Source organism: Ptiloglossa arizonensis, chromosome 4 (assembly GCF_051014685.1).
Source record: "Ptiloglossa arizonensis isolate GNS036 chromosome 4, iyPtiAriz1_principal, whole genome shotgun sequence".
Lineage (NCBI taxonomy): Eukaryota > Metazoa > Arthropoda > Insecta > Hymenoptera > Colletidae > Ptiloglossa > Ptiloglossa arizonensis.
The window spans coordinates 8,798,032-8,812,912 of NC_135051.1; the positions used below are offsets into that span (position 1 = coordinate 8,798,032).

Sequence of the window (14,881 nt, forward strand, 5' to 3'; positions counted from 1 at the left end):
TCGGCGCAAGTATTTCTATCGCGAAGCAATACCGTCGAAACGTTACATTTGACTATGGTTCGATTCCGTGATCGATTATTTTACGTTAGAATTCGTATTCCATCGTTCCGTTCGCTCTTGGATTCGTACACGGTTCGGAGCTTTGACACAGTTCGAAAACGATGAAATACATTCGAGGCCCTTTCTTCACGGTAAACATTGAGAAATTTATGCCGCGAAAAATTATTCGTGGCCAAAGTCGAATAACAAAGCTATGCGGTGCACGCGCTTTAATTATTACCTCGATTAATTAGCCCGTCTGAAAGCCTCGCGCCAACGCGATGCCACAAATTAATCCGTAGAACGCGAGTCGGTTTTTTTCTTTTTCCTACCGCCGGATGAATAAACTTCCAAGATAATACCGGTACGTATGGGATGTGCACACGACGCAGTCGCGGCGGTTTTCCATTAAACGCATAACCGTTTCCCGGATATTTAAGCGTTCTTCGTTCCCTCATTCTTCGGAACCGTACCGTTGCTCCCGCTGCGACCTAACGCTATTCAGATCGTTTTCACGAAAATTAGCCGACGAGTCGAGGTTGCTACCGCAGCATTTGCATTCTTTCGTACCCGGAGCGAGCTGGTTTTCGCGTCAAAGAGCAAATCCGTTCACGTTCGCGACAAAAGCGTACCTATGCACGGCTAGAAACCTTGTTCCAGATGTTCCGCTTCGTTCCAGGAATTTTCGCGCCCAAATCGACACGGTCGTGACGGTTAGGACACGTTCGTTCCTGTTTCGAGGAACGAGCGACTTTCGTCGGAAAGGAACGCAAATGTTTGTTTACACTTTACACTGCCGAAACTCGAAGGAAGACGACTCTGATTTATTATTGTCGAAACGGCAATAGGTAGACACTTGCGCGGAAGGATATCTTTTCTACAAATACGCGGAAATCTAAGACGCGCTAGCTCTGCCCGAAAGTTTTTTTGGTTTACGATTCTTCGAACGCTCGACTTACCGATGAATCGAAGACCCGCTAATCTTTTTCCAAAGCTGTTTCGGTTTATAATTCTTGAACTACCGCTTGGCCGATTCTTGGAATTAAAAGTCTCGAATGTTTTCACCAAGGAATTTACCTTCTGTCGTTCGATCGACCAGCAACTTCTTGTTAGCGTCGGTTCGCAACGGCACGCAGCGGCGTCGGGCGGAAGATTTATCGACCTCGGTCGATCGATCGTATCTCATTGCACAAACGATTCGATTCGGGCGCGTAACGAGTTCCATCAATTGTTTTTACGCGCGCACTCGTGTCTGCGCGCGATAATTAAGAGTCGCGCTCGTTGCATCGGTTTCCATTCTATCGATAATTATTGCCGCGGGGGTCCGCTCGATTCGTTAACGGACCGTGAATTATCGGGCGATACTCGATCGCCGCTCCGTTGCCCCGAGGATCTGGCAAAGAGTCGAAGTTTCGCGACGTGTGATTGGTCGAACTTTCGGTTGGATTACGAATAAACGAACCACGCGAAATTAGAAATCCATTAACTTTCGAGCGTTTTATTTCCGTTTCGTTGCCGCGTCGATTAAAATTTTCGTCGCGAAGACAACATTCGAGATCGTTCTCGGCCAATTTCCGTTACGCGTACAAACAGCGAATGTGTTCCGTGCGTCGATGATAAAGGCTTTCTGTAATTCGAGGGGCTCTATGCGGGCCGCGCCGATGGAACAGCACGAAAATGAAAAAGGGAAAAGGAGTGGAACGAAGCCGAGCGTTTTCGCGTCTCTCTGTGAGTAAAACTCACCATTCCGAGCTACCCTCGGAAAAAGAGATCGCTCTCCGGTCTCGAAGAGTTTCTCACCCTTCGACTTGTACTACATTCTAAATGCTCCCCCGAAACATTTCTCCCCCTTGTCTTACCTCGCGATTACCGCTCCGACGTTTTCTCTTTCCGTTTTGAAATATCGTAGAAATAGGCAATAGGAATACGAATTCACCGAGACCCTAACCCCTCTGACTCTGACGCCCTCTCCTCGACTTTGCTCGAAACCGGTGAATCGGTTTCACGGATCGATAACTCGCGAGATTGTTTCGTAGGTCGAGAATGTAGAAACTTTCGGTAAGTTTACAAATGTAAATCTCTTCGAGTCGAAAACTCATCGATATTGCGACATCCGCGATCGATGTCGATCGAGTGTATTTGCGAACGTAGCCGGTATCGAAATTGGCGGGAATCTCCGTACCGTGCAACGTGATCACGAGTCCCGGATCTTGTCCAGCAGCGCGAGGAGGTGAAATGAAAAATTGGAAGGAATCGTACGAGGTAATTCTAGACATTTTTTTCCCGAATCGTCGCGAATCTTTCGACCACACCCTGATGATCGATTCTCTCGAGCGTCTTTCGCTTTGATTCGTTCTTAATTGGCCAAGCGTACGCGACTCGAACAGCGGGGCAACAGAGAAAACGAACGAAGGAACGAACGACCGGCATTAGTCGAAATTCAGAAGAGCGAAATTTCCTCTCGTTTCGCGATTCGTTCTTGTCCACCCTCCGCGCAGCCTCGTTAACCTCAACCTGGCGATATTCGCGTGGCCCCGAGCTCTCCGGCGTACGTCTCGTTGGCTTCGTAAGCTTCCGTATCTCTGTGCACGGGCCTCGGCACCCTTTTCGAAACTCGTGCACTACTTCGCGTGCATCCAACCGGATGCAAGCCCGCGGGATTACGAAGGAAACCGAACGTTCAAGTGCGCACTCGCGCGACTTCTCTTCTCGTGTCTTGCCCTTACTCTTACCTCGCGTTTACTTGCTCTCGTCCTCTCTGCTCGTTCCTAGTCCTTGTGCGTCGGTCACGAAGCCGTCAGTTTCGCCTAAATGCGCGCCCTCCCCTTGTTCGTGTTGGAAAAAAGAACTCGCTACGAAGAAAGGGTGGGGTAACGAATCTCGTTACCGACAACCAAGTCGTACGCCGCGATTAAGAAACGAAGATCAAGAGGACGGGAGACGTCGCGCGTAATGGCGGATCGAAGGATATTCGGTCACGTGACTGGACGGTTTATCGCGGCGATGCGCCCCGCGAATTTTAAATCGAACAACGACGTAGTCACGCCCTCGAATCGTTTGTCTCGTAATTGGACGTTTTTCCGCGTCCAAGGCGTTCGAGATCCCATTTAATATCGAGCGCGCGCGTGTTTATTTACCAACGCGGAAATATCTGTCCGTAATCGACCCAGAAGCGGTACATTACGCATTCGAGTTGTACTCTCCAAGGTCCCCGAACATTATTCGGTAGAACGTTTGCGGATCGCGGTTGGCAAACGCTGCCCTAGGACACCCAAAGTGTCTACGATACCCCAGGGCTGCGCGAAGGGTGATCGTGTTTTATGGCAAGTGAGTCACACCGACCCCCCTTTCGTTTTGTAGCCACGATTACCAAGGCATTCTCCGTGGAATCGGGCGCATTTGCAGGCCCCTTTGTTTGCGATGAAATTACAGGGCCGTCTCGAGTTCCGCGAAGAAAATCATTCGGAAATCCACACGATGAAAGTATCGCCTCGAACCTAAGAACCACGGCTGAGTCTTGTCCACCGTACTCGTACGTTCAACTATATTTTCTCGAAAGTATTAGACACGCGTTATCGAAACTTAAATTGTAGAACCAGGGGTCAAGCATTCGACGGACGATTTACAATGTCCGAGACCAACGGCGGACAAAGTCTTTCCGTAGCTCTTCGTATACGTTGCGGGCCTTTCGTTGCTATACTATAATTTAAAGGTCCCCTCGATCCGGGACACTCGATTAACCGCGCAAAATGCGCCGAGAATACGTCGCAAGGACGAGACGACGTATCGTCAGGGTGTCGAAGTACGATCGAGGACTGGTTTCGCCGTTAACGATCGCGATCGAAACCGACTCGTCGAGTTTTCTGGCGCTTTCGAAGCTCACATTGAGGGCCAACGAGTCTCGATTCCTCGTTGATTACGCGGAAATCGAAAGCCCGCGAAAGTTGGACGAACAAAAAGGTAGACGAGAAGAGGAAGGAGATAAAGCGGCGGATAGGAGACGACAAAGGATAGACGGATGGCGGCGGTGGTTGCGGCGGAGGGGTGCTTAGGGTGCGCAGGGTGCGCGTTGGGGTGCACGAGAACGCACGGTGTTTCTCCCAGTGAAAACACGGCATTAGGTAATGTTTCGTTTCTCCCCGTTTTTCCCTTTCACGCGGCGGAAGCTTCGCCACCTCTCGCTACCTTCCCTCTGTTGGTCCTTTTTGTTTTTAATGGCGGACCTATTCCGGCGTATCCAGCCAGGGAACAGCGAAGCATCTGAAAAGGGAGGATTGCCCGAAGGAGACGCAGCCCTTTTATTCACGGTGTGCCCGGTTGAAGGGTGTGTACGAACGAAATAGAGCGGAACGCGCTTAACATGAAATACCCGTGTCGCTTTTCACCGACCGAGCAACCCTTTTTCGTCGGTATCTGTTCAGTTTTTTGGCGCTTCTCCGGACTTCCAGCTCCCGCTACCCCTTCTGTGCCGATGCAACCTCGTCCTCGAACCTTTCGTGCTTTCAACGGTCAAAGAGAGCCGTCTAATCGACGATAATTAATTGGATTTTTCGACTCCCGGAACGAGTTCTCCTCGTATCTGCTATCGATCTCGAACCATAACCGTTAGCCGGTTACCACTTCTGGTCGAACCTGTTGCATTTTTTTCGCGTTTCGAAGCCCGAACGTTCGCGAAGGCACCGAATCGTCGAGTGTTCGGTACCGATCGCGCAACTTTCCCCGACTTTGATCGTTCCGTTCGAATCTACCGTACGTCTGTTTGCGAACGAACGGACGGAAAAATTAAAGTGCGAAAACGATCGTTTAATAGCTCGTACGGTGCCCAGATCCCGATGGAAACCTCTTTTACCTGGTCTCTCGGCGAGAGTAAGCAGCCGCCATCGTTTTCGCGCGGTTCAACAATAGAGCGACACTTATTGGGTCGGTCGGTGCATTGTGCGTTGCTTTCGTAAGTCCGCCACCGCGGAACAGAGCTTTTCGATACAAAGGGTTCGCACGCGCGAACACTGCGAGCTTGTAACGAGTTGCTCGTCGCCGAGGAACGGTGTAACGCCACGCTGAGACGTCCACTTTCGTCTACCGAAAGGGGTTCGTTGTTCATCGTGAGTGCGCCGCATTGTGAAAATCATTTCACCCGTGGAAATGCCCGTGGGAAGGCAAAACATTCCCGTTTACGGCTCTTCGGTCCCTTTTTACGCACAGCCTCCTCGTTGTTCCGATCGTCGACTCTACCCTCTGCCCCCGGCGTTCCCTCGTACTCTCCATTTGCATTTTTCTTGACCAACCGGAATTAAACCTACCGAGACTAAAACGCGCGTAACATCCTCGTTAAGTGGAATTCATCGTTCGAGAACAATCGACACCTTGGGCCCAGTTTCTACCCGTCTCCGGAATAGACAATAGGAGATTTATCTCGACGGTTTCGTTCTCGTTTCATCGGTTTCTCCGCAGCTGTCCTCGCCTCGCCGCCGATTAATAATAAAAATGGAGATACGGGACGTCCAATCCGTAACGAGATCACACGTGCCGCGCTACGGAGCTGCAAATTGGATTTTCGTTCAATCGTGCACCGCGTCCGGACATCCGTGTGCCTCTGGTCGTCCTGCGACCAGGTAGACTCGCGATGGAAACTACGAGTCGGTAAAATACAGACGTTTTCGAGGGCAAGTTCTCCGTTACTGATTCAACTCGTAACAACCGGAGCTCTCTGGGTTACGGAAGACCCTGGACTCCGGTCTCCCGCAGTTGCAAGGATTTACCGGTGGGCCGTGTTTGGAGTTTGCGATTCCATCGGGGATACCGAAGTAAAACGTAGACATCCTGTTCGTTGTACGATTTCCGACTCGTCCGAGGCCCCCTCTCCCGAATCGACGAGGAAACGGAATCTCGAATTTTGTCGCGATATTATCGTTATGGTCGTCCGGGCGATACACCGCGCAGGGTTTCGTCTCACGGCATCGACCGCAAGAAAGACGGCCAGAGTCGCTCGGCAGGTACGACGACCTGCGAACGTATTTAAAATAAAGCCACCCGTCGACCGTAAAACCGCACACAGGACACGTCGAGTGACACGCATCGCGGTGGATTAAGTCGCGTCCGTTTCACGCTCGCGAGGATCGCGGTCTCTCTCTGGCACCGAGTCTGGCTCCGGCTCCGGCTCCGGCTCCGTTTTTTTCTTTCCTCGCTCGGAATCGCGACTCGGTGCAGGGCGCGTGCACCCGGTCGCTGCAGTGGCACTCGTTGCATCGCTTCGGCCGGACCTTAAACCGCGTGTGTGATCGCGCACGCGCGCACGCGCGCGCGCGCGTCCCTCTCGCCCTTCGGGAGTTAAAGATTTCGAGAAACCAACGAGCATGGAGACGTTGAAACCATGGGAGTCCAGAACATTGGAGAGACTGTCCCTACGCAAGCTCAGACGGAAGCTTTCCCGGCGGTACGTAACCGAGTTTCGAGGGCTCCGAGTCGATTTTAGCCTACTTTGGAGAAAACCGCGCGAGCTAGGACACTCGGTTCTCCTTGGAGAAAGAATTTCCGCCCGACAAATCGTCCCGAACGGTATCACCCCCGTTCTGGTTCTGCCATTTCTATGTTCGACTCTCTATTGTTCGCAGACGCGAACACTCGGGGGTGGATATTCCGAATTCGAAATATTCGACGTTATTCCAGGCACTGCGTACGACGTCCGAGGCGTTTTCGAACACGAGTTCAGTAACGTCTCCCCTCGGTCCTTCCCAATGATAAAATACGAGACTCGGCGATCGAAGGTCGGAGGTCATCGCAAAACAAGAACACCGACCGATTGTGCGGTTGATTGCGCGCGCTACTGGAAGCCAACGTCTTCGATTATTGTTTCGCTATTCCAGACGCGATCTGGCGCATCGGCGCAATTAGCACCGCGATCGATAACGTTCGCGGAATACGAGATGGCGTCGCAGATACCGTTTCGAACGCGGTGCAACTCGGCTCGAAAATCGAGTCTCTTTCCTCAAATTTCGACGCCGGTATAGTCCGTTTTCAACACCGAGATCGAGGAGCAAAAACCGCAACGAGCGATTAAAGTACCGAGACTCCTTGAACCTGAAGTACTCGAATCGTAGCAACGGGACCGCCGTTTCACCGAGACAGACGTTTTTACGATCTCGCGCGAGGCTCGTGAGTTAAGCCGTTAAGCCAAACGTAACAGGTACTCGCTGTTAACCCGAATCTGCTTTTACAAAGCCCGAGAAGCGGTCGTCTTGAAGCGAGCTGTTCGCCGTTAACGCGAATATACTCATTTCTTCGCGCTTCTTTTCGAACTTCTCGAGAGCAATCGCTCGAGTAGCTACGAGTGGAAGCGATTCGTCTGTACGATATCTCGAATAATTTTTAACAAACCCGTTTCTTTCGTACGAAACGAATATCCTCTCCGAAAATTGAAACAAAGAATCGATTGAAATATGTTTTGACGCGTTCGCGCGTGTTTTCATTAAAAAGGGAATTCCATTAAAAGGGACGCGGATGGTTTGGTACCGAGAAGCGTGCGCCCGTATTCCGCACTCCGCGGACAAAGTGGTATTCATTACGATAGAAAATCGCGAGGTACGAGCCTCGAGAAAACCGAAGCGAAGCGTATTAAAATAATAACGCTTTTCACGTTTCGCGGATCGCTAAAATTCTTTTGCCTCGCGTTTCACACGCGCGCGAGCAAATACAGAGCCACGCGGAATTAGATGATCCCGTGTTATCCGATCGACCTCGTCCTTCGCGTTTCGCCCTCTCGCTCCACGAGCGGTGGAAAGTTTCGTAAGAACGAGGGAAAACTTTCCTCGAGAAAGTTCGAAGCTTTCCCCTTCTGCGTTCGTTTCGACCGGTACGAATTTCTTGATTTTCGATAGTAACGGAGTACGCGCTATCTACACCGGAAATCGTTAACGTTGCGCGACACCTGGGGGCGGGATTCGATATCGCGTTATCGAACACGCAATCGGTAGAAATGTTTCGGTGCATCGTCGATAAAAATCGAACCAACGTTCCGAGCTCTTTCCACCGCATCGCAACAAACCACGACCATCTCCGTAGTGTCCCGTCTAACGATTTTTCCCGAATGTACGCGATAGCTTCGTGCAATCGTCGATGAATCTTTAATAACCACGGTATCGACCGAGCTCGCGTGTCCGTCTTCCGCGCGATTCCGGAGCGTTCCGGACGCTGACGTTTTAATCGGTTCTCGCTGATACTCCGCCCTGGGACATCCGAACACAGCGATTTTAATTAAGCTGCCCGAGTCGATGGGGCATCTCGACTCTTCCTATCGCCGTTCGCGACGTTTTCGAGCCCTCGCCAGCCAAACTCTATCTACGAATTGATTCGTGGTACGCTCGTGTGGTCCGTTAAATCGAGCGTTTAAATACCAAAATGTTCAATTATAAAACTGCATTTCCACCGGTAGAACATCGTTTCGCGCGCCACCTAACGAACGAACCTCTTACAAACGTTCCTCAATTTCCTGGATATCGACCGATAAAGGTATTTTTTCTGTTTGGATTTTTAGCCAGGATCTGCTGACGGTGTGCAGGGAACTGAATCTGGAGAATTCGGTGGAGGAGTTGATGAGGGAATTGGGGGCGGACGAGCACGGTCGCATTTCCTATCAAGAGTTCCTCAGGCGCCGGTTGGCTCTGAGACCGGAAATCGAGGCTCTCAGGTCCGGCAAGCATCGCACCAGTTCGCATCACACGCACACACCGGAGTATTTGCCCACGAGCAGCGACAACAGCCTCGGTGAGCATCCACCGTGTCGACGTTTACGTTTTTCGAGCACCACTTTCGGGAAGAAATCCGTAAACGACGGGCGTCCGGTCCGAGCGCGTAATTGGTCGATTTTCTCTTCCTTGGTTGTTCGATAGAATCGAATAAACCGGGGTGGCTCGTTTCCAGCGCAACACCCCGGTACCGCGGTTCTAAAACTTTTCGCGACTCGATCACGATACTTCTCGTCCTTGTTCAGGTACCGTATCGGGCCGGCATGAAAGTTGGGAGTTCGACAGCGGAGCAAGGGATCTCTCCCCGGAGCCTCACACCCTTCAGAAGCTAGTGGAAGCCGCCGCGGGGGGAACCGGAAATATGCTGGACTTGGCGAACAAGGTGAGCCCCGACGATCGAAACTTTCCGTTTACGCGGCGCGAGCGAGTGCGTCGCGAATCGGAAAAGCAAAGCCCGGAACGAACGTTTTCCTCGTTTCGCGTGAATGCCCGCTTCTCAGCGACGCACGAAGAGAGCAAGAAAACCACGGAAACGGCAAAAAAGGATTTCAAAGGGATTCCACGGTATAGAGCCGTGCCGCCGCGCGAAACTGCCAAGTGCAAATTACCCCTGTTAGGCCGCCAACTAGCTTCTTTCGACGGAAAACCGTCGCTGCTTTAAGTTTCCCCTATCCCCCTGGTACGTGCGTCTCCCCCGCACCCCTCCTCGTGCTCAACCTGCCAAATTCGAGGGGTCGAGATTTCACGTTGCCCAAGAATCGATTCCTCGATCGTTGTACCACAGAGACGAGTCGAGGCGAATTTCCTATTTCGTTAACCCAAAAACAAATCAACGAATTAAATCTGTTCCACGTGCAACGTCTCTTTCAAACGGATGCGTACTCAAAGGGTTAACGTCGTCCTACTTTCCGAGAGATCGATAACTTTTCTACGTCATCGCTCTGTCCTTTGTTAATTTCGCAGGCTCGCGATGCTCGTTCGAACTGGGTGAAGTCGAATCTTCCGTTCTCGGTTTCCGTTCGTTTCTCCTCGCGTCGCGAAATAATTCGCAAACCCGTGCTCGCTACGAGCAAACTCGCGGTCAATCCGCAACATTCCGATCCAGAGTAATAACGAACGACCGCGCGACGCCTAATAGTTTAAGAACCCGTCGAACGCGCTAATCGGCTCGAAGCGACCGCGGTCGTTCGACTTCGAAGACGAGAACGGAAGACCGTCGAAACGCGCTCGAGCGAGCAGAGGAGGAGAATTCCCGGGACGGGAGATCGCCGCGAACCCGCGAAGGCAAAGGAAAATAAAAGCCGGACGAATTCCAACGTGGCGGAGGAATTATCGCGAAGCGTCGCGATCGCGAGAAGGAAACGACCAAACGACGTTAGAGGGAAGGCCACGCGGCGTTTACTGCCTATAAATAACCGTTATTACGCGTTGCGTTACAGCACCGAAAAACCGAGAAAGCGAGAGCGAAACTGAGATACAAAGTACGTACTTCGAGGGGCAAGAAAGGGGGCCCGACGAAATAAAACCGAAACCTCGACCGGTATCGGTATGTACCCAACTGCGATAGAAACACCCGTTACTTCTCTCCTCCGTTGAATACCTTGCACACGGGATTCGGTTCATTTTTTCGGCCCAGCTTCCTCCAGTTTCCCCGTCTCGTTTGCAACGCACCGTGAGAGGCTCGCGTTTAAATACGGATTACGCGGGGATTCGCGCCTAGAAACAGCGAACACGGAAGTTCGAACTGTCGGGACCACCGTTCCTTCTATTCGTTGCTCCTCGCCGTGATTTCGTACGATTGCGCGGGCCAGACGAGCCGGATAACCATCTGTCGCCTTTCCTCGAGAACCAGAGACGCGGCTCGGTACGAGTTTCCGTGGACTTTTCGCGCTGCACCAAGCGCCAGACTGTCGGGAACGATCTCACGGGCGTTAACCCGTTACCGAGCCACCGAAATTTCCATGGAAATGGAACAGCCAGCAGCGGTGTCCACGAGCCAGCATCGCCGGTAAACGCTATGCTGTCGTTAATTCTTGCCACGGTATCTGGCAGGAATCGCCGATGCGAGCGCGAAATCGCGGAAACGTGCAAACACCGGGATCGTAGTCGCAGGCGGAAATTAATTCGCGCGCACGTCGTTCGAGAGGCTCGGGATTTTCATCGTTGAATGTTTCGATCCCGCGCGTCGGTGCTCGAGGCAAGGAAAATTCGCGTTACGATTACGGTTTCGATCATAATTCGCCGATTGGAATACCGTCGAATTTGTGGTAATTTTATTCCACGCGGCGTCGGTTCGATCGCGAATGAAACGTATTAAACGGGTCGTCGACGCGTTGAAGCGACTGCGTTTTATCGACAGCTGGGCTCGAAAAACGAGCGTACACGGTACGAATAGAAAGTCGCGGTCGAGTGACGTTGATTCGGAGACAACCATCTTTTTGCCGCAATCGGGACAGGATCGATCGACCCCCTCGCGGTTACTTTCCCACCCATGAATCGCATCGGAGACGGAGGAGGATCGTAAAGACGATCTTGACCCGCTCGCCGAGACCGACTCGCGATATTTGCGCAACGATAACGACCGTCCGAGTTTTCCTCGAAAGCTTCGGATCCTCCCGCGATCTTTCTCCCCGATGAACATCGTTTGCAACGTTATTCCGAGCGTTTCCCGAGCAGACACGGCCCACGGCGGGCACGAAACTTGCGGTGAACTACGAAATGCACTTTGCCGTCGTACCGCCAACAAACGACTTCGAAGCTCGCAGTTTCCAGCGTGCATCCACTCCCGACGAAATCTTCGCTCCCCTGCTCGCGCGCGGAAGCCGCCTCGCGGAATCGATCGCGAACCTAGTCCTCGGGGACACCTCGTGGACTTTTTTCGAACCCCTTCGAGCGATCGGCAATTTTTTCTTACCGATAAACAGATCGCGTACGATTGGCGCGATTCTTTCTTTACCGATCGGGAAGCATATCGACCGGAATATCGAATCTCGAGGACTCTCGCGGCAGATTCCATCTAAAAGCGGAAACGTGCGCGTTTTTCGAGCTTCCGCGTGGCGCGTAACTCGAGATAAACCGAACACGGTTTATCGAAGATGCGACAGATTGAGTTAAGCAGCACGATTATAGTGCGCTTTGTGTCGGTTATCGCGAGCGTGCGATACAAGTCGCGGAACACGGCAAGGATTTGGCCAGGAACAATAGCTTATCGAAAGTGTAATCTTATATCGCGCGGGTATCGGCCCGGGCGAGCCGATAACTTTTATGAAACGCTATTGGGGTCATCGATCGAGAACTCTTCCCAGGAAAATGCCCTCCATTGTCCTGCTGCCGCGGGGAGAAAACCTCGACACCGTCTTTGTCTCCGTGTTGCCGATTGTTTTATCCGATGGTCGTTCATGGTCGACCGCGGTACAACGGTTCCTCCGGTTCGAAATTGCTCGCAATCGCTATCGAGTTGGCTAGCTCGTCTCAAATCCGAGTTTCCCGCGTTCTTTTCCCTTTCCTTCGATGCACGAATCCCGCTTCCAGGTTCGAGAATTTGCATTAAAATCTACCGGAACACGGTACACTTGGAACCAGTTTGCCCACGGAGTCTTCTCTTTCGAGCCCAGAGATTAAACTCGCCGAACGAAACTCGTCCGCAAGATCCGCGCTGCGTTATCGGCGATTACCGATTAAAATCGTTAAAATACGTACCAGTCCCGCAACTCTGTTGCCTTCGTCGATAAGAACGCCCCCGAGAGAGAATAAACCTAGAGTCGTTCTCGTCCGGCTCTCGAAAGAGGACTCGCCTCGACCTTGGTCGGGATTTTCGAGGGTGTTCTTTCGAGCGACGTTGTCGATGCGGTAGATTCGAGAACGTTCTCCAAATGAATTCGCAACGTTTAAGGCCTGGCCGTTATCGACCGACAGGAGGTCGCAGGATGTAGAAGACCCCGCGATCCCCTGTCTGCGACGTGGCCCATCGCGCGGCCAGTAATTGCCAATAAAAATCTGTCTCGTTTCATCGAACGGGCGTCCAATATCGCGCACGAGATTTTCCCTCTCCGTTGGCGAAGCGAAGGCTCGCATGGCCGATGTTTTTCTAGGGCAGAGCGATCGTTACTTTCTATCGCGACGGTTGCCCGCCTTTCTTCCCCCGGATATTTACTTCCGGTCTGTCTTCCAGTCTCGAGAATTTCATCCCCGTTGGCGTCTGCGAGCTTCGGGACGAATTCTTCGGCCCGGCACCGCGACGCAATAAACCCCCGTAGGCGTCTTGCACACGCTCGCACCGATATATCGACGACGCGCGACGAACATCCGGACGCCCTCGCAATTAACGGAAACCGCGCTTCTTTATCGACCTCTTGTCTCACTTTTACGAGTCCTGACTCGTGGAACGAAGATCGGTGCGGTACGTGCTCAAATTGCTGTAGCATTTCCCTATTTCGGCTCGTATCGCCACTGTTCTCGCGCATCTCTCCGACTCGTTTAACGCGCGTCGTCTTCTATTCTTACCGCGGAGGTCCGTGGCAATTAAGAGCGTACGTTCAACCTTGAGCCGTCCTAGCGAGTGGAATTTGAATTTACCACACCCTAGAGCTTTTTGCGCCGCGCTACTAGGTACCTCCGAGGATCTCCCATCCTCCGGATAGACGGCGTCGTGTTAATTGAGAAATTAGCAAAGTTAATTAAGAAGCCACACCCGGTAGACCCGTCTTCGTAATTCCGCTAATACAATCGAGGACCGATTATCGGCGCACTCTTTTTTCCCATCAATTTTAATAATTCCCTGCTTTGGAGTGTTCACGAGCCGGAAAAACTTTTTCACCGCTCCGTTTCCGTACTTTGAACGCGTTTTCCGGCCAGAAGATCGGCGAAACCGCGCGCAGTGCTCCGCTTCGATAACGTCGAAAGCTCCACGCGAACGAATCAAGGTCGAGCGGGCTGGAGCATCGTTCGTTATCGAGGTTCTTATGCTTGCTCTTCGTTTAGCCGTATAATTGCGAGCGACTTGCGTCCGCCATCGAAAGTATCCGTACTCCGTTTTTGCCTGGTGCTTTTTCCCTGGTCTTCCGGCGTGCGGTAACTAGTTCTCCGATGTTGTTCGACATTGTGTACCGTTACGCCGATTGCCGCGCGATAAGTGGACAAATATTACGAACAGGTGTGGCGCGCGCCATTAAAGGACAGTCCTCATCCGAAGCGCGATAAGGCGACAACGAGGATGTATTCTTTTTTTTTTTTTTTCTTTTCGCAAAACCCAACTAGTTTGCACGCGTTTCTTCGATCGATCGAAGCAACCGAGGCTCGTTATCCACGACAACTGAAACCGCGATCGAAGAGTCTCTCGAAATTCTCCTAGTCTTTTTCTTCCGAGTCGTCGAGATCCCGTCGCGTTCCCCCGTAATTATGTCAGGGACAAGTTCCACGTCGTTTGACTTTAAACGGCGATCGCACTCCGCCCCTTAATGGAATCGTTACGAGTCGCGTTCCTGTTTCTGTAATTGAACAGAGTCGTTGGTCGGTAAGCCGGCGCAGCTGTAATTTTCGCGCTTCCTGGCGATAAACAAGCCGCGGTTTCGATGTCGCGATCGCGACTTTGTATCGACGAGGATGTACTCGCAACGTTCTTCCGTCGATCGTAAATAGCGCGTCGGGCGTGAATCGCAGAGTAAAGCGTACAAATCGTGCGAAACTCGCGCGTTAAACCGTCCAAGTATCGCGAGTGTTGGATAAATGCATACGTTTGGGAAGCGGGAGCGTAACGATAAACCGCCGGGTGCATTTACGGTGTTTGCAATTAAAGCTCCGCCGTTCGGAAACACGTCGCGCGGAGGATCGACTCGACCACCCGGAATCGAGATAACGCGAGGATAGTCTTGCGCGAGTCGTAATTACTCGCGCGTTGACTCGGAAGCCGCGAGGAAACTTTCGGAGCCATTGCATTCTTTCCTTTTTTCTTTTCATCGGTCTGTATATATATTTATTTAGTCCGGTATCGGAGACCGACGTTGCACAAACGAGACGGGAGGATCTCTCCGAGCTTTCGGTGCAACGAGCCGCGAGATCGGCGAAGCTCGGGGTCGCTCGGACGCCCTCGGCCGAGGCTACGA

At 52.0% G+C, this 14,881-nt stretch overlaps 1 protein-coding gene across 2 annotated transcripts in view; it reads left to right on the plus strand.

Moving 5' to 3' along the window:
• LOC143145625 (colorectal mutant cancer protein) overlaps window positions 1–14,881 on the plus strand; it is a 34,882-nt gene that overhangs the window by 1,344 nt on the left and 18,657 nt on the right. For both annotated transcript variants that reach the window (XM_076309175.1, XM_076309176.1), the window contains 2 exons: window positions 8,570–8,799; window positions 9,026–9,162. In XM_076309175.1, the coding sequence (XP_076165290.1) occupies window positions 8,570–8,799; window positions 9,026–9,162 (367 nt within the window). The remainder of the gene's footprint in view (window positions 1–8,569; window positions 8,800–9,025; window positions 9,163–14,881) is intronic.